This window comes from Polypterus senegalus, chromosome 12 (genome assembly GCF_016835505.1).
Source record: "Polypterus senegalus isolate Bchr_013 chromosome 12, ASM1683550v1, whole genome shotgun sequence".
NCBI classification, from domain to species: Eukaryota; Metazoa; Chordata; class Cladistia; order Polypteriformes; family Polypteridae; genus Polypterus; species Polypterus senegalus.
The window spans coordinates 28,678,146-28,700,982 of NC_053165.1; the positions used below are offsets into that span (position 1 = coordinate 28,678,146).

A 22,837-nucleotide genomic window follows, 5' to 3' on the forward strand; every position below is an offset into this window, starting at 1 on the left:
GATAACGGATTTGTTTACAATCAATCCCGGAAATTAAAAGTCATTGCCTGAAGTAACCCCGGATATTGAAATTCCTGCCACGAAACAAAACAGGAAGCTGCTCGTTTACTGAGAGCGCACGACAATGAAGGGCTTTAAAACAAGAAGGTTTTCTTTTTTAAAGACCGCAGTGCATTGTCAGTTATACCGTTAAATATGTTTGTTTCTTACTGAGTTTTACACAGCTAACTTTTATTTTTACAACATTTATTAGTGATTTTCTCCATCTGTTTGCACTTATTTTCTTCGTGTTTTTCTGAAACTTTTTTTAATTGGTTAAATGGACGATAACAAGGTAAGTTCGTATGATGCTTATATTTAAACACATCTGCAAACATGGATGACTGTTTGGAATTATAAAATTGTATGTGGATTTTAAATATAGGATGCATTTTACCTAAATTACTTTATTTTTTAATTTCAATATTCCAGTTCATTTTTATTGGAGGTAAAAAAAATAATGTTATTGTTTTGTTCAATGATTAAAAATGAATCATGTCCGATTATGTTTTTCTCATTGAGGGTAACTCCCATGATTTCGCATTAAACACTCAACGCTTTTTCACAAAAAGGGCTCGTTCACTGTGGTTGTGTTAGTTTGAAGCACGACATTCGATTTTGCTTGTAGTGATTTTTATCCTAGTAAGTGCTGAGTTGAGACGATTTACCCATGAACAAATTATAGAGAAGAAAATTGTAATTTGTTACATTTGCGTACGTGTGTGTGTGTATATATATATATATATATATATATATACTCGAATGATCGTTGTTTTTAAATAATGGTGATTTAAAACGTGGTCAAGTAATTTCCAGCAGTGTTGGTAATAGTTATACAGACGGAGTCATGGGAAAGATGGATCGAAATTTGACAAATAACACAATTCACGCGAAATAAGAACAGCTCAATGAAGGCTTCATAGGATTAATTGAGTACCAGTTCTCTTTATGCATCTCGGTATTAGGCCGTTATCATTCAGTTCCATGGATTTCCTTATCGGTGCTATGCTAATGATACGCAGCTGTAGCAGTAAGGCCTTCCAGAATCTCTTCATGTCTGAATAAAGGAGCACCATTTTCTAGTTCGTGCACAGACCCCCTTATTGTGCTAGCTTGTCCGTCTATTCAGCCCCCTATCTTTGTTCAACTTGGCTCATTATTACAAACACTTGCAAGTCGGTTTGTAACCTTGGGATTGTGATTGATGACCATCTGTCTTTTACTGGCCATCTTGCTGCTGTCTCTTGTTCTTGCATATTCAGTCTATACAATATCCACAAGATCAGACCATATCTGATAGAAAATGCAGTGCAGCTCCTGGTCCAGGCTTTGGTCTTGTCATGTCAGGACTACTGCAGCCCTCCACTGGCAGGAGTAACGGCATGTGTCACCAAACATGTCACTGTTTTTTAGAGCACAACAGTGGCTTTCTGTAGTGGCACGTTTTTAAGTTCAAATTTTTGCTGCTTGCCCACAGAGTTCACCAGACTGATGCCTACTTGATTATGTTGACCTCTTTTATGTCACTTTGGATAAAAGTATCTGCTAAGTAAATAAATGTAAAAATGATTTTCTCTTTCTTCTTGTCTGATATTTTAGATTATTTTTGTTTTGGATGTGCTACAAGTGAGTTTCACATTGTATCAAATGAAAATTTATGGTCTGAAATGGAATAAGTGTTTATAGTAATGCGACCAGTGCAGGTCCTGCTCCATGCCCCCACTTCTCTTCTGAGAGCCTCTCGAACCCACCACCATTGGTAATGTAACCCAGGGGTTCTCAATGTCGGTCCTGGGGAACCCCCTGTTGCTTCTGTTTTTAATTAAAGTCCTGTGCTAATTAAATGAACTGATATTTCCCAAGTTATTTGTTTAAGGAACAATGTATTAATTAGAAAGTTTGCTAAAATATATATATATATATATATATATATATATATATATATATATATATATATATATATATATATATATACACACACACACTGCTCACAAAAATTAAAGGAACACTTTAAAGAAACACATTAGATACATCAGATCTCAATATGAAGTTGGATATCTATACAAATAACGACAGGGCAATGTCTTAGGAACAAAAGGATGCCAAGTCTTTTAATGGAAATAAAAGTTTTCTGCCTACAGAGGGCTCAATTGTGTAGACACCCTAAAATCAGAGTGAAATGAAGATGTGGAAGGCTAGTCCATTTTTTCAAAAACTTAATTTCTGCTACTCAAAATGCTTTTCAGTATCTTGTGTGGCCCCACGAGCTTGTATGCATGCTTGACAACGTCGGGCATGCTCCTAATGAGACGACGGATGGTGTCTTGTGGCATTTCCTCCCAGATCTGTATGAGGGCATCCCTGAGCTGTTGTACAGTCTGAGGAGCAACCTGGCGGCGCCTAATGGACCGAAACATAATGTCCCACAGATGTTCTATTGGGTTTAAGTCAGGGGATCGTGAAAGCCATTCAATTGTTTCAATTCCTTCATCCTCCAGGTACTGCCTGCATACTCTTGCCACATGAGGCCGGGCATTGTCGTGCATTAGGAGGAAACCAGGACCTACTGCACCAGCGTAGGGTCTGACAATGGGTTCAAGGATTTCATCCCGATACCTAATGGCAGTCAAGATGCCGTTGTCTAGCCTGTAGAGGTCTGTGAGTCGCTCCATGGATATGCCTCCAAGATCATCACTGACTCACCACCAAACCAGTCATGCTAAACGATGTTACAGGCAGCATAATATTCTCCACGGCTTCTCCTGACCCTTTCACGTCTTTCACATACAGTATACTCAAGGTGAACCTGCTCTCATCTGTGAGAAGCACAGGACGCCAGTGGTGGACCTGCCAATTCTGGTATTCTATGGCAAATGCCAATTGAGCTCCCCGGTGCTGTGCAGTGAGCACAGGGCGCAGTAGACATTTGGGCCCTCAGGCAACCCTCATGAAGTCTGTTTCTGATTGTTTGGTCAGAGACATTCACACCAGTGGCCTGCTGGAGGTCATTTTGTAGGGCTCTGGCAGTGCTCATCCTGTTCCTCCTTGCCCAAAGGAGCAGATACTGGTCCTGCTGATGGGTTATGGACCTTCTATGGCCCTCTCCAGCTCTCCTAGAGTAACTGCTTGTCTCCTAGAATCTCATCCATGCCCTTGAGACCGTGCAAGGAGACACAGCAAACCTTCTAGCAATGACACGTATTGATGTGCCATCCTGGAGAAGTTGGACTACCTGTGCAACCTCTGTAGGGTCCAGGTATCACCTCGTGCTACCAGTAGTGACACTGACTGTAGCCAAATGCAAAACTCGTGAAGAAACAGTCAGAAAAGATGAGGAGGGAAAAATGTCAGTGGCCTCCACCTGTTAAACCATTCCTGTTTTGGGGGTCATCTCATTGTTGCCCCTCTAGTGCATCTGTTGTTAATTTCATTAACACCACAGCAGCTGAAACTGATTAACAACCCCATCTGCTACTTAACTGACCAGGTTAATATCCCATAAGTTTCATTGACTTTATGCTATACTCTGATTAAAAGTGTTCCTTTAATTCTTTTGAGCAGTATATATAAAAATGTACCAAGCAGTTGTATAGGAATAATGTATTTTTTTTTTCTTTTTAACAGCATTTTCATCTTGATTTTTCATTCTACTTTTCTAGGTGTTCTAATTGTTTAATCCATTATTTACTAATTAGTGGGTCTGACTCTAAAGTAGATGCAGCCTTTGATTATTCAGTGTTGTTTGCCTGGGTGTCTGATCTGCTTGTTTTAAATTGTCATTAATAAGATACAACGAAGGGGGAAAAACTGCACTGAGTGCAAAATATAATGAAATCAACAAAAGAGAGTTAAGCATTTAAATCTAGAACAAAAGCAGAAATATTTATAAATGTCTTATAAATGTAAAAGTCATGCTGCTATGCTTTTCTGAATGTCGAATTAAAGAAAAAAAATACCAGCTAAATAAATGAGATCAGTGCTATAAGGTGTTGTCACTGATTAGGAATCTGGTTGGAACAAAAACCTGCAGCCACAGGGGGTCCCCAGGACTGACGTTGAGAACCCCTGATGTAACCGGATGAGCTGTGCAAATGAGGATAAAACACTCTTGAAGCAAGGGGAAGGAGCAAAGTACAAAAGCGCTTTTATTAAAAATAAAACCAAAAACAGTGTCCACAGTGCATTGCTCGGGGTGCGAACGAAGCAATTGAGAACGATCGCACCTTCACATGCAGGTGCATCTTGCCACAGTTACCTCATCAACTCCCCACGGGTGAGCAGGCCAATGAATTTATTTAAAAAAAAAAAGCCATTCTTTCAGAGCCGTGGACCTGCTATGCCACAAGTAAGTGTACATTTTCAGGTGTTATTATTTAATAACAAATGTTTAGAACAATTTAATGTAATTTTATCAGTCCGCCAACTAATTTTTTATGCAAAAGTCACTGCGGCTGGCATAATCGCTGCCTAATGGAGCACATGAACCTGGCTGAGGCTGATGAAAATTTTTGTTGACATTATGATCATGGCACTCCAGAAATAAAACAAGTACTATTTGTTACCATTATTGTATATTTGGGAAACACACTTACCTAAGGATACTTACAATCATATGTTGCATTACAACTGCATATTTGCTGTTTTTGTTTTTAAAGCTCAACTACAGATTAATTAAACACCTTGGTATTAAACCCACGTGTGACTTTGCCTCTGAATTCTATGAAAATACAGTTCAGCCCAAGTCTGATTCGAGGTGACGTTTATTGATCCACTTTACAATGTTAAGCCCAAATAACACTTGGGATAGTCTTAAGCTTTCATCTAGTGTGTAAAATTAACATGATGCTGCCAAAAATCCCAACTGTTCCTATGCATTTTGCCACTGTAAGGTAACTCCGCAATATTCATGAGTTGGGCAGAGCCTTCACCAAAACACAATGGCATGCACATGAAAAGCTGTTAAACCAACTTTAGAATAAATTGAAACTGAGCCATTAGTTGAATCACGTAATAGTGATGACAATGTGAATTGGTTATCAGACTTTGACTGTGATATGCCTGGTGAGTTAAGTCACCTGAAGGTTCACCATGGTGCATGTAGCTGTGTGGCCAAAAGTCCAAATGATTGCAATAAGAAAAAAACATTTTGTCCCCGTAAGAACTGTTGAAAATGCAGAAACTGTTGTTCGTGTTGGGAAATTTGGAATTTACTAGGCCTTGTGCAGTGTGGTACTTTATAATAACACAAGGAGTGTGTTGATTGTGCCGGTCAGGCACTGTCATTCTACTCTCTTATACATGAGCAGCAAAAGTTGCTTGTGAAAAGTGAAATGCTTCTATTGTCCCATTTATAATGTCATGCTGTGCATTGGTGACTGTTTTAAAACATGAAGGACACATACTAAATCTACATCAGTACAGCAGAGAACATTAGACATATTTTCCTAATCTTTATATTGATGTTTTGATATTTTCTTATTTCTGTTTAAAAAAAATTGAATTTTTTTACCCATATTTCCAGTTAATGCTATTCCAAATATAATGCTAAAGGGGGCTAGCTTTCTTAGGGTTACATGATACTTCCTTGCATACATGCATACATTTTTTTTGCAAAGTGAAATATTATCAGATCTTGGCATACAAGAATGGCATGCAACAAATTTGTTTCGGAACTTGGAATTTTTGTTTGTGGCTTTTTCTGCAGTTCATTATTATGTCTGTTAACTAAATATTCTGTAAGTGCCTTGAGCATGGGAAAGGTGCTATATAAATAAAATGTAGTATTATTATTATTAACAATTTGAGAGTGCAAGCAAGGCTGCTGATGATTTACTGAGACGCTGAAGTAAAACTGAAAGCGGCATTTCTTGCATTTGTGACATACCATGGTTCATCTGTTTATGGTTTACTTTCTACTTAATATATTAAAGGCCATTTTCATAACATCCTGGCAGTGTCCTTAATTTCTGATTTGGTGGAAAATGTAATCTCCGCATAAGCAGTTCTTAGGCCAAGATTCAAACGTGGAACTGGACCTTTTGAGACAGAACTGTTTAAACAGTAGTTTACAGTGTTGATAATTTTCATTTCATTACTACTGCTATAATCCTATCAGGCTGAAGACTTGGATCTTTTTCACACACACAACCCATGGAATACTTACGTTAACCATCACAGACATTTAATTAGATTTGCTTGGTTCAAAATGTCAGAATGACCTAATTTATACTGTCATTACCTCTTTTGCTTGACAGTGCATGGCCCAGAAAGAGAACTTATGCTGTCACCCTATCAGTTTCCTCGTCAATTTTTAGGATAGTGTGATATGTTGTCTTTCTGTCAAATTCTCATCAAAGGCGACTCCGCATATGCTGTAAAATAATTGGTAATGTGGGACTCATTTTTTCCATCATAACTTGCCTTTATTGCATAATGTACTTCATTTTTGAGTAGAATTCTATTGTAATATTGTTTGCTATTACAAACTTAGTAGTGATATGCAGAATTTGATGTCCTACTTTCATTCTTGTCAAAGTCCATGCTTAAGTTAGAAGCCAACTTCACTAATCCTAATACTTGGTTTCCAGATCTCCTCAGTGCTGAACAGTCAACTAACACCTACATTTATTTATTTGTCTTCTCTATTGGTTGTATTTAATACTGTAGTTTTTAATATCCTTTGACTTTGTTGCCCAGTTCCAAACTTTTATCATACTAGTATATCTAACTTTACTACTTAAGGTTTACACCTTGCTTTAAAAAGTCAAATTATTACATTTTTAACCTTTTAAATTGTTTTTGAGTGAAAGTAACTTTTGGTAAGTATGCTGTATTTATGCTATTAGATTTGATAGAATAAATACATTATTGTGACTGAATTGAACATTCTTTTGGAGCTTTTTGATTTTTTTTTTTTCCTTCACCTTTTGTAGATGATGGGTGGAAAGGTCAAAAAGCCAGGCAAGAGAGGACGTAAACCTGTGAAAATTGATTTGAAAGCAAAGCTTGAGAGGAGTCGACAAAGTGCACGAGAATGCAGGGCAAGAAAAAAGCTGAGATATCAATACCTAGAGGAATTAGTGTCTAGCCGAGAGCGAGCAATTTGTGCCCTTCGAGAAGAACTGGAAATGGTAATATGAAAAACCCCTCAGAAAAAAAGAAAATGAAGTGGCACCTCGAATAGCTAAAACAGCTATTTAAATTTTAATACAATTAAAATTCTGCAAAAATGAGTTGTCAATATGTTAAGTTTTAATTGTCTATTGCATCTGCTATATTTGCTAATGTACCTCAGTACAATATGTTTACATAAGTAATTTCTCATTTTTAAAATGAGCAGTGGTCCAAAATACATACTTTTGTGATTCTTGCATTGCATACCATCTAACTTACTGGTTGAGCTAATCAAATATTCCATTCTTCAGTAAATTCAGTTGACTTTTGCTTTTTCCGCTGGATGTGTAATGTCCAGGCACATTGAAGACTAATTCAAAATAACTGTGCAATCAACAGTTTCTTTGAAGCTCTGTTTATTTCAGTAATTTTTTTTTTTACATTTATTAAAAGAAACTTTTCCAATCTTGAGTGCCATGCATTCTCAGGATTGAAAGTGGACACTTGCTAACATAACACAGAAGTATTTTGTAATTCATAAGAAATGTTCTGATCATTTTAAAATGCCCCAAAATACAGTTCCATTCACTATTATTGTCATCTTATGTAAAGATATATAAAAAAAGCTTATATATTTAAAAAAAACACCTTTTTAGGTGAATTACTTTAATTGCACACTGAAAAAAATTACACATCCAACCTTTTAACTGAAATAAATTTATTCTGAGAAAAAACACCTCCAAGATGCCACAATTATTGGCAACTCTGACTCTAGTATTTTGTGTGTATCTATTGATTGACAGAACTTTTGTAAAAAATCAAATTTCCCTAATCAATGTACCTAATTAGATAAGGATTCAGAAAATAGTTCATTAGCATGACATTTTTTATGTTTGTCATTTCAGCGGGTTTCAGTATAATTTGTGTGTCATGAATAATTTAACAAAGATTGTCACATATTAGATTTCCAAATAAAAACATATATAACGGTAACTCCTGAGTGAATAAATACAACATGGGGATATTATTTTATGCGTTAATCTAAACTTATGTAGTATGGTATCATGGTTTTCTACCTAGGTTCTCTGTCACGGATCCCGTTTTTGAATAAGGTCTTTATTGTAAAGGGTGCATGATCACTGACCTTATTTGCAGATGTCTGGAAATTGTTAAATACTATTTTAATGTTCTTTGTACTTTAATGGGACATCGTAGGTCTTGGGTGTATTTTATAAGAGCAACTACTCAAATTAATATTAACTACATCATGAGAGTATACATACTTGTTTATATGGGACTGTTAAGAGTCTCTACACATGTAGTCTGCATATTTTTGTAATGAGAAAGGATGCAGAAGTACTTGCATATAAACAGTGCTCAGGCATGGATTTACAACTAGTATATATGAGATACGAGTATGCTAACTGCTGAATTTTCAAGTATTTTAATGACTAACCCTAATTATCTTTTTAATTATGTTGTCTACAATGTTGAGTGAGTTGTGTAATAACATAGAATACCAAACAATGAGGCACCAGACTTTGGACCGAGACCAGACTCAATATGGAAAAATATGAAATAACACAGATAAACCAGTTGGGCGCAAAATGTTTATAGCGCTGTATTTTGATGTTGGTGCTGGCAAAATTTAATTACTGTTATCAGATAATTTAACTCGGTACATTATATAACAACTGCCTGTGAGTCAATTTAATTTAATTTTCTATAATAGTATTATACATCTTTTTATAATAGATTGGTAGTTGTGAATGTTTGAGAAGATGTCAAATTAAATGTTCAAACATGCTAACTATGTATGTATGGATTTTATTTTAGTACAAACAGTGGTGCTCTGCAATGGATCAGGGAAAAATTCCATCAGAAATCAAGGCTCTTCTGACTGGGGATGAACTTAACAAAGCACCACAAATCGCAAGCAAGTCCTCAAAAAATGGAAAAAATAATTCTTCTGGCAATCATTAATGTGAGTTTTTCCAAGTATAAAATAAGGTAAAAAAAGTAATTAAGTATTTGTATAAATTTATAGTTAATATTTTCCATGAGCTATGTTATGTTTAAAATCAAGACTGTCTTCTGAGTTATTTTTTTGTTTTAAAAAGCCAGGAGTTTACATTAATACTGTTATCTATACTAATAAAAGGCAAAGCCCTCACTCACTCACTCACTCACCACTAATTCTCTAACTTCCCGTGTAGGTAGAAGGCTGAAGTTTGTCAGGCTCATTCCTTACAGCTTACTTACAAAAGTTGGGCAGGTTTCATTTTGAAATTCTACGCGTAATGGTCATAACTAAAAGCTATTCTTCTCCATTTACTGTAATGTATATATATGAATGTGTGTGTGTATATATATATATATATATATATATGTGTATATATATATATATATATATATATATATATATATATATATATTGTTTTTCAATAGGAAGAGGGTCATGTGACACATCAAACCTATTGGGAATTTCACAAGAAAAACAATGGTGTGCTTGGTTTTAATGTAACTTTATTCTTTCATGAGTTATTTACAAGTTTCTGACCACTTATAAAATGTGTTCAATGTGCTGCCCATTGTGTTGGATTGTCAATGCAACCCTCTTCTCCAACTCTTCACACACTGATAGCAACACTGCAGGAGAAATGCTAGCACAGGCTTCCAGTATCCGTAGTTTCAGGTGCTGCACATCTCGTATCTTCACAGCATAGACAATTGCCTTCAGATGACCCCAAAGATAAAAGTCTAAGGGGGTCAGATCGGGAGACCTTGGGGGCCATTCAACTGGCCCACGATGACCAATCCACTTTCCAGGAAACTGTTCATCTAGGAATGCTCGGACCTGACACCCATAATGTGGTGGTGCACCATCTTGCTGGAAAAACTCGGGGAACGTGCCAGCTTCAGTGCATAAAGAGGGAAACACATCATCATGTAGCAATTTAGCATATCCAGTGGCCTTGAGGTTTCCATTGATGAAGAATGGCCCCACTAACTTTGTACCCCATATACCACACCATACCATCAATTTTTTTGTTCCAACAGTCTTGGAGGGATCTATCCAATGTGGGTTAGTGTCAGACCAATAGCAGTGGTTTTGTTTGTTAACTTCACCATTCACATAAGTTTGCCTCATCACTGAACAAAATCTTCTGCGTAAACTAAGGGTCCTGTTCCAATTTTTGTTTTGCCCATTCTGCAAATTCAGTGCGCCGATCTAGGTCATCCTCGTTGAGATGCTGCAGTAGCTGGAGTTTGTAAGGGTGCCATTTGTGAGTAGCTAATATCCAACGAAGGGATGTTCGACTAATGCCACTCTCCAGTGACATGCGGCGAGTGCTACGCTGTGGGCTCTTGCTGAATGAAGCTAGGACAGCCACTGATGTTTCTTCATTAGTGACAGTTTTCATGCGTCCACATTTTGGCAAATCCAACACTGAACCAGTTTCACGAAACTTAGCAAGCAGTTTTCTAACTATAGCATTGGAGATGGGTGGTCTCGTAGGGTGTTTTGCATTGAAATGTGCTGCAATGACCCGGTTACTGCGTTCACCAGACATCAACACAATTTCTATCCGCTCCTCACGTGTTAACCTCTGCGACATGTCAATGGCTGTAAACAAAGAGAAACTTGTAAATAACTCATGAAAGAATAAAGTTAAGTTAAAACCAAGCACACCATTGTTTTTCTTGTGAAATTCCCAATAAGTCTGATGTGTCAAATGACCCTCTTCCTATTGAAAAAACAAAAGTTGGATGTAAAATGGCCGACTTCCAAATGGCCACCATGGTCACCACCCATCTTGAAAAGTTTCCCCCCTCACATATACTAATGTGCCACAAACAGGAAGTTAATATCACCAACCATTCCCATTTTATTAAGGTGTATCCATATTAATGGCCCACCCTGTGTGTGTGTGTGTGTGTGTGTGTATATTTATATATACTGTTCAAAAGAATTAAAGGAACACTTTTTAATCAGAGTATAGCATAAAGTCAATGAAACTTATGGGATATTAATCTGGTCAGTTAAGTAGCAGAGGGGGTTGTTAATCAGTTTCAGCTGCTGTGGTGTTAATGAAATTAACAACACATGCACTAGAGGGGCAACAATGAGATGACCCCCAAAACAGGAATGGTTTAACAGGTGGAGGCCACTGACATTTTTCCCTCCTCATCTTTTCTGACTGTTTCTTCACTAGTTTTGCATTTGGCTACAGTCAGTGTCACTACTGGTAGCATGAGGCGATACCTGGACTCTACAGAGGTTGCACAGGTAGTCCAACTTCTCCAGGATGGCACATCAATACGTGTCATTGCCAGAAGGTTTGCTGTGTCTCCCTGCATAGTCTCATGGGCATGGAGGAGATTCTAGGAGACAAGCAGTTACTCTAGGAGAGCTGGAGAGGGCCATAGAAGGTCCATAACCCATCAGCAGGACCAGTATCTGCTCCTTTGGGCAAGGAGGAACAGGATGAGCACTGCCAGAGCCCTACAAAATGACCTCCAGCAGGCCACTGGTGTGAATGTCTCTGACCAAACAACCAGAAAGACTTCATGGGGGTGAATGTCCTCTAATGGGCCCTGAGCTCACTGCCCAGCAGCATGCAGCTCGATTGGCATTCGCCATAGAATACCAGAATTGGCAGATGCACCACTGGTGTCCTGTGCTTTTTACAGATGAGAGCAGGTTCACCCTGAGCACGTGACAGTAGTGAAAGGGTCTGGAGAAGCCATGGAGAACATTATGTTGCCTGTAACATCATTCAGCATGAGCAGTTTGGTGGTGGGTTAATGATTGACTGGGGAGGCATATCCATGGAGGGTCACACAGACCGCTACAGGCTTGACAAAGGCACCTTGGCTGCCATTAGGTATCAGGATGAAATCCTTGGCCCCATTGTCAGACCCTATGCCGGTACAGTGGCTCCTGGTGCACGACAATTCCTGGCCTCATGTGGTGAGAGTATGCAGGCAGTTCCTGGAGGATGAAGGAATTGATACCATTGACTGGCCACCACACTTTCCTGACCTAAATCCAATAGAACACCTCTGGGACATTATGTTTTGGTCCATCCAATGCCACCAGGTTGCACCTCAGACTGTCCAGGAGCTCAGTGATGCCCTGGTCCAGATCTGGGAGGAGATCCCCCACAACACCACCTGTCATCTCATTAGAAGCATGCACCGATGTTGTCAGGCATGTATACAAGAACACAGGGGTCATACAAAGTGCTGCGTACAATTTTGAGTTGCTGCAATTAAATTTTGGCAAAATGGACTAGCCTGCCACATAACTTTTCACTCTGATTTTGGGGCGTCTTTGAATTCGGGGCTCTGTAGGTTGATCATTTTCATTTCCATCAAACGAAGTGGCATCCTTTCGTTCCTAACACATTACCCAGTCTATTATCAGTATAGATATCCAGGAGGATTTCTTTTTCCCATTGAGATCTGATGTGTTTTCAAAGTGTTCCTTTAATTTTTTTGAGCAGTTTATATAATATATATAATATAATATATATATGCCAGCAACACTAATGACAAAACAATTACATTGTCAATCATGTTACGTTATTATTAAAATGTTTCCTTTTTTTTCATAACTTCTTTGACACGCTACTTCTCTGCTGCGAAGCACGGGTATTCTGCTAGCAAATTAATACAATTAATCTATAATGCCTTAGGCATATGTTTTTCTTTTATATGGTAGTGAAGTGTTTTTGCATTGCTCCTTTTAATCTTAAGCCTATAAAAAAATTATAGTGGTCATTTCCAAGCACTGCAGCAAATCTGTTTTTAACACCTCTAGTCCATTTGTTTGAGCACACTTGAGCAGAGTAGATTTGCTCACAGAATAAGTAAACTACATGAGATTGTGAACAGTATGGAAGTAGACAGATTGAAATAATGTAGACCGCTCCTTTATATCTGAAATACATACAATAAGTTGCTAGTAATACTAAATGATTAATCAATTTTTTTAAAATAAATCTGGCACATTTCATGCATTGCATCTAAAAGCTTGTTGATTTTAGTTTATTTTACAGTTGTTTTATATACTTTAAACAAATAGGGTATATTCAGATATAAAACTGAGTTTCTGCCTGTCTGTTCGAGCATCACGCAAAAACCACCACACCTATTTCTACAAAATATTTCTGTTATTCTGTTAATTCCTGTACGGTCTTAAATTTAAATATAGGTTCATAAAATTTTGGCTTTTCTATGTAAAATATCTCTCTATTATATATAAAAGAAATCCTGGGATGAGACGAGACTTTTTAGCCTGAGACGAGACGAGATGTGACTTTTTCAGACAGATACTTTCACGTTCCGCAAGGCGAGACATTGTGCCAAGAGATTTAACCACGCCCAGGGCCGGAAATAAAAGACAAAAAGTAGATGACAAAGTAGAACATTGTAAAGAATTCTAAAATGTCGGCATGATACACATACAGAGCGGGTTAGAGATAATGAAAGTACTAAAGTTTGAAAGTCCCAAAAAATGATCGTAAAGATCGTATTACTGCAAACGGAAATTATTACTCGTGAAATAATGGAACAGCAAAAAGAGATTGAATATATTGTTCAGATTGAAACTTTAAGTCAGAGACTTGTAGATTGTCTAATTCGTGTTACCATCAGGGGGGAAAAAAAAAGTAGTGTTTCTTCCCAATGAAGAGACGTATTCGCGAGAATTAAGATTTGTTGTTTGGTGAAAGTGAAATCCACATACGTGAGTGGCAAAGATGCAAAGTGGCTGGCAGGTACTGCAGGATGGGGGTTGGCGAGCGAAGCCCCCTAATCTTAAAAATAAAAATAAAATCCGTCAACTTCACTAAAGGCTGCCATTTTTCCTGGACTTTTGGCCCTTTTAAAGTCAATAATTCCACAACACAATGTAGTAATCAAGTGATTTTGATTTTAGGATTTTTTTTCAGAAAATGACGTCAATTCCATGTGTTTGTTGGCCCCACTTATTTCTGACAGTTTTTTTTTTAAATATTTAAGCATGTTGAAAAAGAATAAGATTTTTACACTTGCTGCTCAACTCTTCGGTAATGTGTTCCTTCTTTACCAAATGCACATTTTATGATTAATAAAAAAGTTCACATTCCATTATTGTTTAGGGAAAATTACCATACAAACTACCTCTTTGTGACAAGATCCTTGCTTATGCTGGAACAAGAGAAGTATTTTGGGCAAGTAACACACCAGCACTCACAACCACAGTGCCTGGCACCAGCATTTGAGCTTTGCAAAGCTTACCTTCTTCCAATTCACAGTTCACTGTCCATACTGCACATTTTGCTGTCCAGGAGGCTACCCCTTCATCACTTGTCTATTGACCCTATTGGTCAGTGGTGCTCTTTGTGTACTCTGTCCATTGCTTCTGCTAGTAGCCTTCATTTGCTTTAACAGGCAAGGCTTCAAACAGCCGATTGGCACTGTTTTTGTCTAGGCTAAGTTTCAGCGCCGTACTGTCAATGTATAGTACTTGGCATATCCGCAGAGCCTACTCCCTACTCTATTATTACTGAGAAAAATGGGGATTAGCTATCAGTCATATCAGTCAAAACCTTTTTTGATTCTGGGATATTTTAGTTTTTTATATTGTAGGTGGCGTTTTTACCCCTATTGATATATCAGAATGTTCTTTCTTCGTGGATACAAAACTGTCCTAGATGTACCATCCTGCCAAATTTCAGCTTTTAAACATTTGAAATAGTGTTTTATTGATGAGTGAGTGAGTCAATGAATGAGTGCATTTCATATACATTTATGTGTATATATTGTAATATTATCTTTATAATTGTTTTTCAGCAAGAAGAATGAACCTGAAGCACTTCTTTCTTGTGATCTCCAATGCTAATAAACAATTATTTTAAAAGTGAAAAGTTCCATGTGTAACAAAGGGAGTATTACTTATCACATTTAAGGGGCCAGTTTGGTATTGAAGTTTTAAGTCAGTTATTTCCTCACAATCCTGCTAAATTTTAATTTCCCACATGAAAGTGCAGACTAAAGTGAAGTATAATTTATACATTTAAAAAAGGGTACAGAAGTCCCAATGTGATGAAAAACCTTACTGAATATGTCCTCTTTGAAATATCAAATGTTTTGATTTAAGAAAATGTGCCTTCCATATTTTTTATATACAGTATATATAAATATATTCATGCATGCAGGATATAGAGGACAGCATTATTATTGTGCAGCACTGCTGTCTTGCAGTGAAGAGAATGGGGTTCCCTGCATGTAGTTTGCATGTTCCCTCTGGAAGCACTGGTTTCTTCCCGCACTCCAATGCAGGTTAGGAGGACTGGCATTGCTAAAGTGGCCCATGTGTGTTTCTTTGTTCACCCTGCGATGGACTGCCACCCTGTCCGGGGATTGTTTCTGCCTTGCATCTGAGGTTTGCTAAGATAGGCTCCCTGTGACTTTGTCCTGGTTAAGAGAGTTAGGAAAATGGATGAATGGATGCCGATACCTTCTTTCACTGAACTACATTGTGTGCATTATCAATACAGCTACAGCAGGCAGAATCTTTGCGAAATAAAGAAAAAAATGTCTGTGTAGTGAATGAATATAAGTGATTGAGTGACTTTTTCAGTTATTATTGTCTATTGAGTGACTTTTTCAGTTATTATTGTCTAGTTGTCTACACAACTGAGACATCACATCAGACCATCCACATTCACTGTCAGTAATGACAGTTGGCTATGACTTTCCAGGGTAAACTTATACCCCCTGACCCTTTTAAAATTGTTGAATCTCACACCAATGGTTTGCCTTTTTCCTTGTTAAAATGATGAGGATGCTCTGTTTTGCGAACCGTCCTTATAAAACAACAAGTGTATTTAAGTGGGACTGTTAATTTTCTGCGTCTCTGTTATGCAATTTGGCATGCGGTTTGTAAAAACAATGCTAATGTTGGTAATGGAATATCTGTTGGAATAAAAATGTGATGCGTTTTATTGGTAAATGCATTACAAAATGCTTTCAAAATAGATGGTGTACTACCATTGCTGAATATGCTGTTGTCTACATTGATTTCTTAGATTGCATCCCATCTTAGATGGGTAGCACAAGATAGTATGTTTATAATCTCAAGGAGTGGATCAATACTCAAAATTTTTGGCTTGCAAAATAGACATATTTGGTAAGTTTTGAGGGTTTTCATTACATTATACAATGGAAGACCAGATTAGTTTTTTATTTTTTTATAAAATATGCTTCACTGTACAATGCAGTTTCATGTGACAAACTAATATTTATTTTTATCTAATTTATAAAATTGTAAGGGTTGTCTTACAAACCACTGGGCTTTGAACCTTGATCATAATCGAGACCTTATGACGTGATATGTGTAACATGATGCAAGAATTGAATTTGTGGTGTACCTTGTGCATGTAATTGGACTTTGGGTCCTTTTGCATGGTGAACAGCAGCGTGACCACACATGGCTTCCAAGAAAAAAACTGATTCAGAAATTCAGAAACAGATGGCGTCTCTGTCAGGATACGAACTATGTCATCGGTTGGCAATGAAGGACATTTTAACAAACTTGGTGGAGTGACCAGGGGTGTTTTTTTTTTAATGATGTTGCTTCTGCGAGGACTGGAGGTTGGAGTGTTATTAGTAAAACTTGTTTGTGAAAAACTAACTTTTGTCTTGGAAAAATATCAAGTTTATGTTTTAATACAAATAACTAGGGTATATATCTATGCTTTGTAGCATTATTTTCAATGCCTTTAAGATTATACTTGATATTACCTAACAGTATGGACCACTTTTCCTTTCTTAAATAAAAGGGCCACGTGACCCATTTGCATTAGCATATAGACTTGCTAAACTTTAGCATCAACATTTTATAACACAAATTTCATGTAAAACATAACAACTGAAAAGGTAATGTTCAATCATTCTTGTTTTCTTTGAACTTTTCATCTATTGTTGCGTATATATGACTATAATGTAAGAAATTGTTTCTGATATTTATTAAAAGTGCTTTCTTAGTGATTGTAACATGGATTTTTTTTATAATTGTCTGTTTTGAAATATTTAAAAGGTTTAATGCTACCTTATATAAGTAGTACTACTTAAGCTGGGAACTTGCTTGAACCTTTAGAAGCCTGCACAGCAAAATCACTAGTGTTAAATGAACATGTTAATGTATTCATTTAGGAACACTGCTACCAAATAAATACTTTTGGGGTTACTTTAGCACTATACACTGATTTAACAGTAACAATATGTCTGTGTGTCTAGGTTATTTGATCAAGTACATAAAATTGTACCCATCATATGTATGATTTTTATGTGTTTGTACAATAATGCATAGCCATTTTGTCTTTCAAATGTACCACTTTTACAGAACATTTTTTTAAACTCATAAATATATTTTGGTTACATCCTAAGTGGATCCTAGCTTTTTTATATGATATAATTTAGACTTTAACTGTATTTTACAGAGAGAAAACACATAATGGCAATGACATACCTGACAAAGATTTTGGAGAGTAACAGTGCAGCAGTTCATTTTTGATTTAAAGAAGGACCAAGTAGAAGAAGTGATTAATTGATAAGAATTGAATTTTACAAAGGTCTATTGTTCAAAACGTTGTCAGGTACCACACTTACCTAACCTCTGTAGGTGTGGGTTGGTTTAACTCAAAGGGTGAAACCTGCCTTTGGTTTGTTTTTTCTGTTTTGTTTTTTTTTTCCTAATTGTTGCCGCATCAGTAGAGCTTTGGAAATGTATTGTTTTCTAGTCAGGAGTGAAGGGCCTAGAATAATAATAATTCAAACGGGAGTCTGAAGGAAATAAAAGGATAGTACATTTCAAGGGTAAAAAAATTGTTTGCTTACTTTCTGTGCAGAAGCAAAGCAGTATAGGGGCATTTTAAGGGATGCAAGACAATCGGATAGATTAGGGGAAGAAACAGAATTTTGGAAGAACAGGGAAGATTGTTTTCAATAACTTATCACACCAAGTCTGCATATTGGAGAACACCACAGCTTTGTTTTTGTTGAGAAGGAAGTTACATACAGTATGTACTGAATTGGCACCAAGCTGAAATTACCTTAAAGGGTACATTTTAAATGTATTTGTGCAAATTTTGACTTCTTCAGGTTTGTATGGTTTCCCACTGCAGTATTCTAAACAAACATAACAATGAATTTAACCTTGTACCAGAAGCTAATAAGGATTTTAAGGACTATTGTGCATGTTCTTACTCCCTGTATGGTAAGATCCAAACGTTTGTGTGTGTGTGTATATATATATATATATATATATATATATTTTATATATATATATATATTTTATATATATATATATATATTTTATATATATATATATATATATATATATATATTTTATATATATATATATATATATATATATATATATATATATATATATATATATATATATTTTATATATATATATATATATATATATATATATATATTTTATATACACACACACACAATGTTTATTTGTGTTTTAATAATTTTTTCTGGTTAAACAAAAGGAGTCAAAATACATTTCTCAGCAGTGACTATATTTAGCCAGCTGCAAGTTCATACAATTTGTCAAAAATTAATAAGTAAACTCGGCACATGAGGTAATAGAAAACATTTTATTTAGCACAATTTAATGGGGAACAGGGTAAGATATGAGTAGTAAGCTTGTCACGTGTACTACTGAAAGTATTCTTGATCAGTTCTTAAAGACATCAAAAAACAAAAACCTTGAGAGACAGAAGACAGCAATGTTCTAATTGCATAACAGTACAATAGAAGAAAGCACAACTTTGAAGTTGACTGATTAGTGTTTCAGCAGCTTTCATAGTATACATCGAAGAAGAGCTTAGTTCTTTTTATCGTGCTAATATTTCCAACACATAGCAAACCCATAGCTGATTGTCAGTTTACAGTCTCATCCAATCACATTGCAAAAAATATCCATCTAAATCACACTTCATATAAGCTGTTAAAGGATTACTGTTGTGTTAAAAAAAACTATTTCCAATGATTTCTGTGTTGTGATAAGTGGTGTGTGTTGAAACAGTACTTTCTTTGCAATCAGCTTAACTTCATTATTCCATACAGGGAAATTCAGTTGGTTTGTGCATCAATGTCAGCATTCCAGTTAACTGTTTTCAATTAACAGTCTTGATTGCTGAGGGTACAAGTGGTCTCTTGTATCTGTCAGATTTTATTCAAGTTGTAAGAATCTATTTAATGCCACAGAGCTAAAATTAAATTTGCAGTGTATTTGGGAGTGTGTGATTGAGAATTTAGTGAAGCTTTTTAAGAACCTGGTCCTCCTATAGCTGTTGCACTAATTTTTGTTCCACTCCAAATTACACTACTGGTTGTTTTTAATTGGCACTGGAGTTTGCAGACTAAGCCAAAAGAAAGAGTAGGTAAGTTAAACATGGAGAATGTGACAGTTCACATTAAAGTCAGCCAGTTTATGGAAGAAAAACTGATTTTGCTGTAATTTTGTTTTGTCTTTATCCAAAGCATTTTGATAGAATTTTAATTGGTTATCGGTCTCCATTCCTAATTGCCTGTAGGATTCTACTAGTTCACCATTCATTTCCATACATAGGATCTCTTTCTTTATTATTCTAAAATTGGTTACCATCTTTTTAGTTTTCTTTGCATTTATTTCAAGAACATTTTTAGAGCTCTATTTTAGTAAAGTTTTCTACCAAATACTAACTGGAGTGACAGCTTTTAAGAACCCCACCAGTACCATTTTGTTTGCATGTTTATTAAATGTGCTGGCTGGTGACAAAGCCCGACACACATTTGTAAAATACAGTACAGGAGACAGGACGCTGCCTTGGAGCATTCCAGTATTAATGGTTTATACAGAGGAAATGATGCCATTAAATCTCACATGCTATTCAATGCAGTATCTTAAAGCAGGGGTTTTCAAACTTGGCCCTGGCGACTCGCTATCAATGCAGGTTTTAGTTCCAACCAGCTTCTGTCTTTAGTTGTACTTCTGGGCTAATTAAGTGAACGGTTATTTTCCAGATTCTGTGTTTTTGGAACAATATGGAAATAAGGAAACTAGGTTTGGTTAAAAAAAAAAATACTAAAATGTAAAAATGCAGTTGCATGGGAATATATATATTTTTTTCTTTTTAACAATATTTTGTTTGTTTAATCCATTATTTTCTAATTAGTGGGTCCGACACTAAATCAGTTGCAGCCTTTCATGATTCTGAGTTGTTTGCCTGGATGACTGATCTCCTCATTTTTAATTGTCATTATTAAGATACAATGAAGACCTCAAACTGCACAGAAAAAGAGCAACATTTAATGAAATCAACAAAAGACAGTTCAGCATTTAAATCTATAGCAACAATAGAAATATTTCTAAATGTCTTAGAAATGTAAAAATCATGTGGCTGAGCTTTTCCGAATGTAGAATAAGGGGGCTAATTATCGGTTGTTGTCACTGATTATGAAACTGGCTGGAACAAAAAGCTGCACCCACAGTGGCTCCCTAGGACCGAGTTTGAAAATCCCTGCTTTAAGGCATCAATAATTAAATCCAAATTCAAAATATAAATGTCCAATTTCATCAAAATAGCCTTTGAGATTCAGTCACAAGAATTAATCTGAAATTTAAACCAATTCCCTGCATTTGTGCATGCCCTATCAAAAGCTTAAACAGTGCCATGAAAAAGTTATTTTCTTCCTATTTTCATCTGTTTTTGCAGATTTTGTAACAAAGTTTTCAGGTCTTCAACCAACATCTAATATTAGATAAAGGTCATATGAGTGAACAAATACCACTTTTATGTATGGAACAAAGTTATACTAACTGGCACTGTGTTAAGAAAAATAGATGTATTTCATGAAATCTGCCTAGTTAAAGAGATTATAAGAGCTGTCCCACTAAACACAGCCAACCTCTCTTATTGTGATCCTAACCAAGCTGCCAGCACAAGGATTCGGCAAGCATGAAATGCCACAATCGGAGGAAATTCCTGAAGTGATCACAAAAAAGGTTTTGTATCAGTTTAAAAAAAAAAAAAACACAACTTTTGTATGCTTTGTATGTTTATTAGAAGGCTTGTACTTGTATAAATGGACAAGGATTCAAGAATCAACCACTACTTTTTCATATATTATCAAAATTCATCTTGGTGTTTGTTTCATAGTGAAACTATGGCATGAATCCCCCTCATTTTTAAGACATTATAAATTTCTTATACATTACCCTGTGCAGCAAATCACCAACATGATACAAGTGACTTGAATGCTTACTTAAATTGTGATTTCACATCGTGGGCCCAGGTTTTGTTACCTGCAACAAAGACGAACCTCCTTCATAGTTGATTTCCATCCTGGGATCCACGGGCAATTGCTTAGATATACTGCAAATCACCTAACATGGATTATTTAGTTTTATCCACTAGATGGCAGGCAAGACAGCAAGATAAAGTTGAATCACCATACATTCTCCTTACACTACAGAATTAAGATAATTCAATTTCAAAATTGTTGAAGCCACTGTGCTTCTGGGAACTTTCAAAGCTTCAGAAATGGTTTTACCCCCCTTGACCTAATTTATGCCTCGCTACAGTTTGATTACGGGAGTCTACAGAGACTACCTTGGCTTTCGATGCTTGGTTTGTGTCCAGACATGCAGTGTGAATTGTGGGACCTTTTGTACACTGGTGTGTGTTTTGTGCCACATTTGGGCTCCAGTCAAGTTCTACACCCATCTCAAGGAGAAGTAAAGCGAACAGGGTGTGCCTGAGCAGAACTTGGAGTGCCACAGCAAATGGGTTGAATGCTTAGAGAAATGAGACATTTCAGTTTTTGGGTTGTAAATAAATTTGCAAACTTTTCTGAAAATCTATTTTCACTTTGACATTATAGGTAATTAAGTGTAGATTGATGGGCAAAAATGTCAAATTTATCCATTTGTAATGAAGTTAAATAGACAAATTCAATTTGTTACAACAGTACTGTAATACTATGCACTTGTGGTGTCTTATCACTCAAATTGTTCTGCTTATTTGTGCACGTTTCAGCACTTCATAGCAAAGGCGTGGCCTTTTCTCTTTGAGAAACCTTTTTGTAGATGCCAGAGGTTTATTTTCTTATATGGTCGTGCATACTTGTTGCACAGGAATTTTAAAAAAAGAATCTCTGGTCATTTATTACAAAACCTGTTTGCTCTTGTTTGTTTGTGGGGCTGTCCCAATCTATTCTACTATTTAGGTAAACTGCTGTTATTGTTTATTACATTCATTATTTATTTGAAGATACAACAAAAATATATACATTTTTCCTAAAGGGAATTCCAGTCCAATTCTGTCATTTTAGCATGGATGAATTGGAACAGGATGGTGTAACATTACAACAACAAAAAAAATGTAGGCTGTGAATGTATAGGGAAACCCCTGTTTCTTTGGAGATTATGTCAAATTCATTTTCTTAGGAGGCCATCCCTTGTGCTTTATCTCTGTGGCTTCGGTGCATTTTCATGTCATGTATGCTGTTGTGGCTCATACAGATTTTTTTTCTGCAACATTTTGATGAACTACACAGCTAAATGTAAACACTTTTCAGAAAACAATAGGCTGTTTGCATTAATACTGCCATGTCTTATGCTCCTTTGCCT

The 22,837-nt window shown here is 36.2% G+C and overlaps 1 protein-coding gene across 2 annotated transcripts; it reads left to right on the plus strand.

The window, feature by feature from the left end:
• Window positions 1-67: 67 nt before the first annotated feature.
• Window positions 68-17,199, plus strand: crebl2 (cAMP responsive element binding protein-like 2). 2 transcript variants are annotated; one of them, XM_039770839.1, is made up of 4 exons: window positions 68-334; window positions 6,972-7,169; window positions 8,989-9,162; window positions 14,995-17,199. In XM_039770839.1, exons 1-3 carry the CDS (start codon window positions 320-322, stop codon window positions 9,133-9,135), a joined length of 360 nt encoding a protein of 119 aa, XP_039626773.1. In that variant the 5' UTR covers window positions 68-319; the 3' UTR covers window positions 9,136-9,162; window positions 14,995-17,199. The 2 variants fall into 2 exon arrangements, with proteins under 2 accessions (XP_039626773.1, XP_039626772.1); XM_039770838.1 differs by having other exon boundaries at window positions 8,989-9,136; window positions 14,995-17,193.
• Window positions 17,200-22,837: the final 5,638 nt, after the last annotated feature.

Excerpts from the sequence above, each read along its gene's own strand:
- crebl2 (XM_039770839.1), top strand. Across the intron at positions 7,170-8,988 it reads TTCGAGAAGAACTGGAAATG|TACAAACAGTGGTGCTCTGC; the intron begins GTAATATGAAAA and ends ATTTTATTTTAG.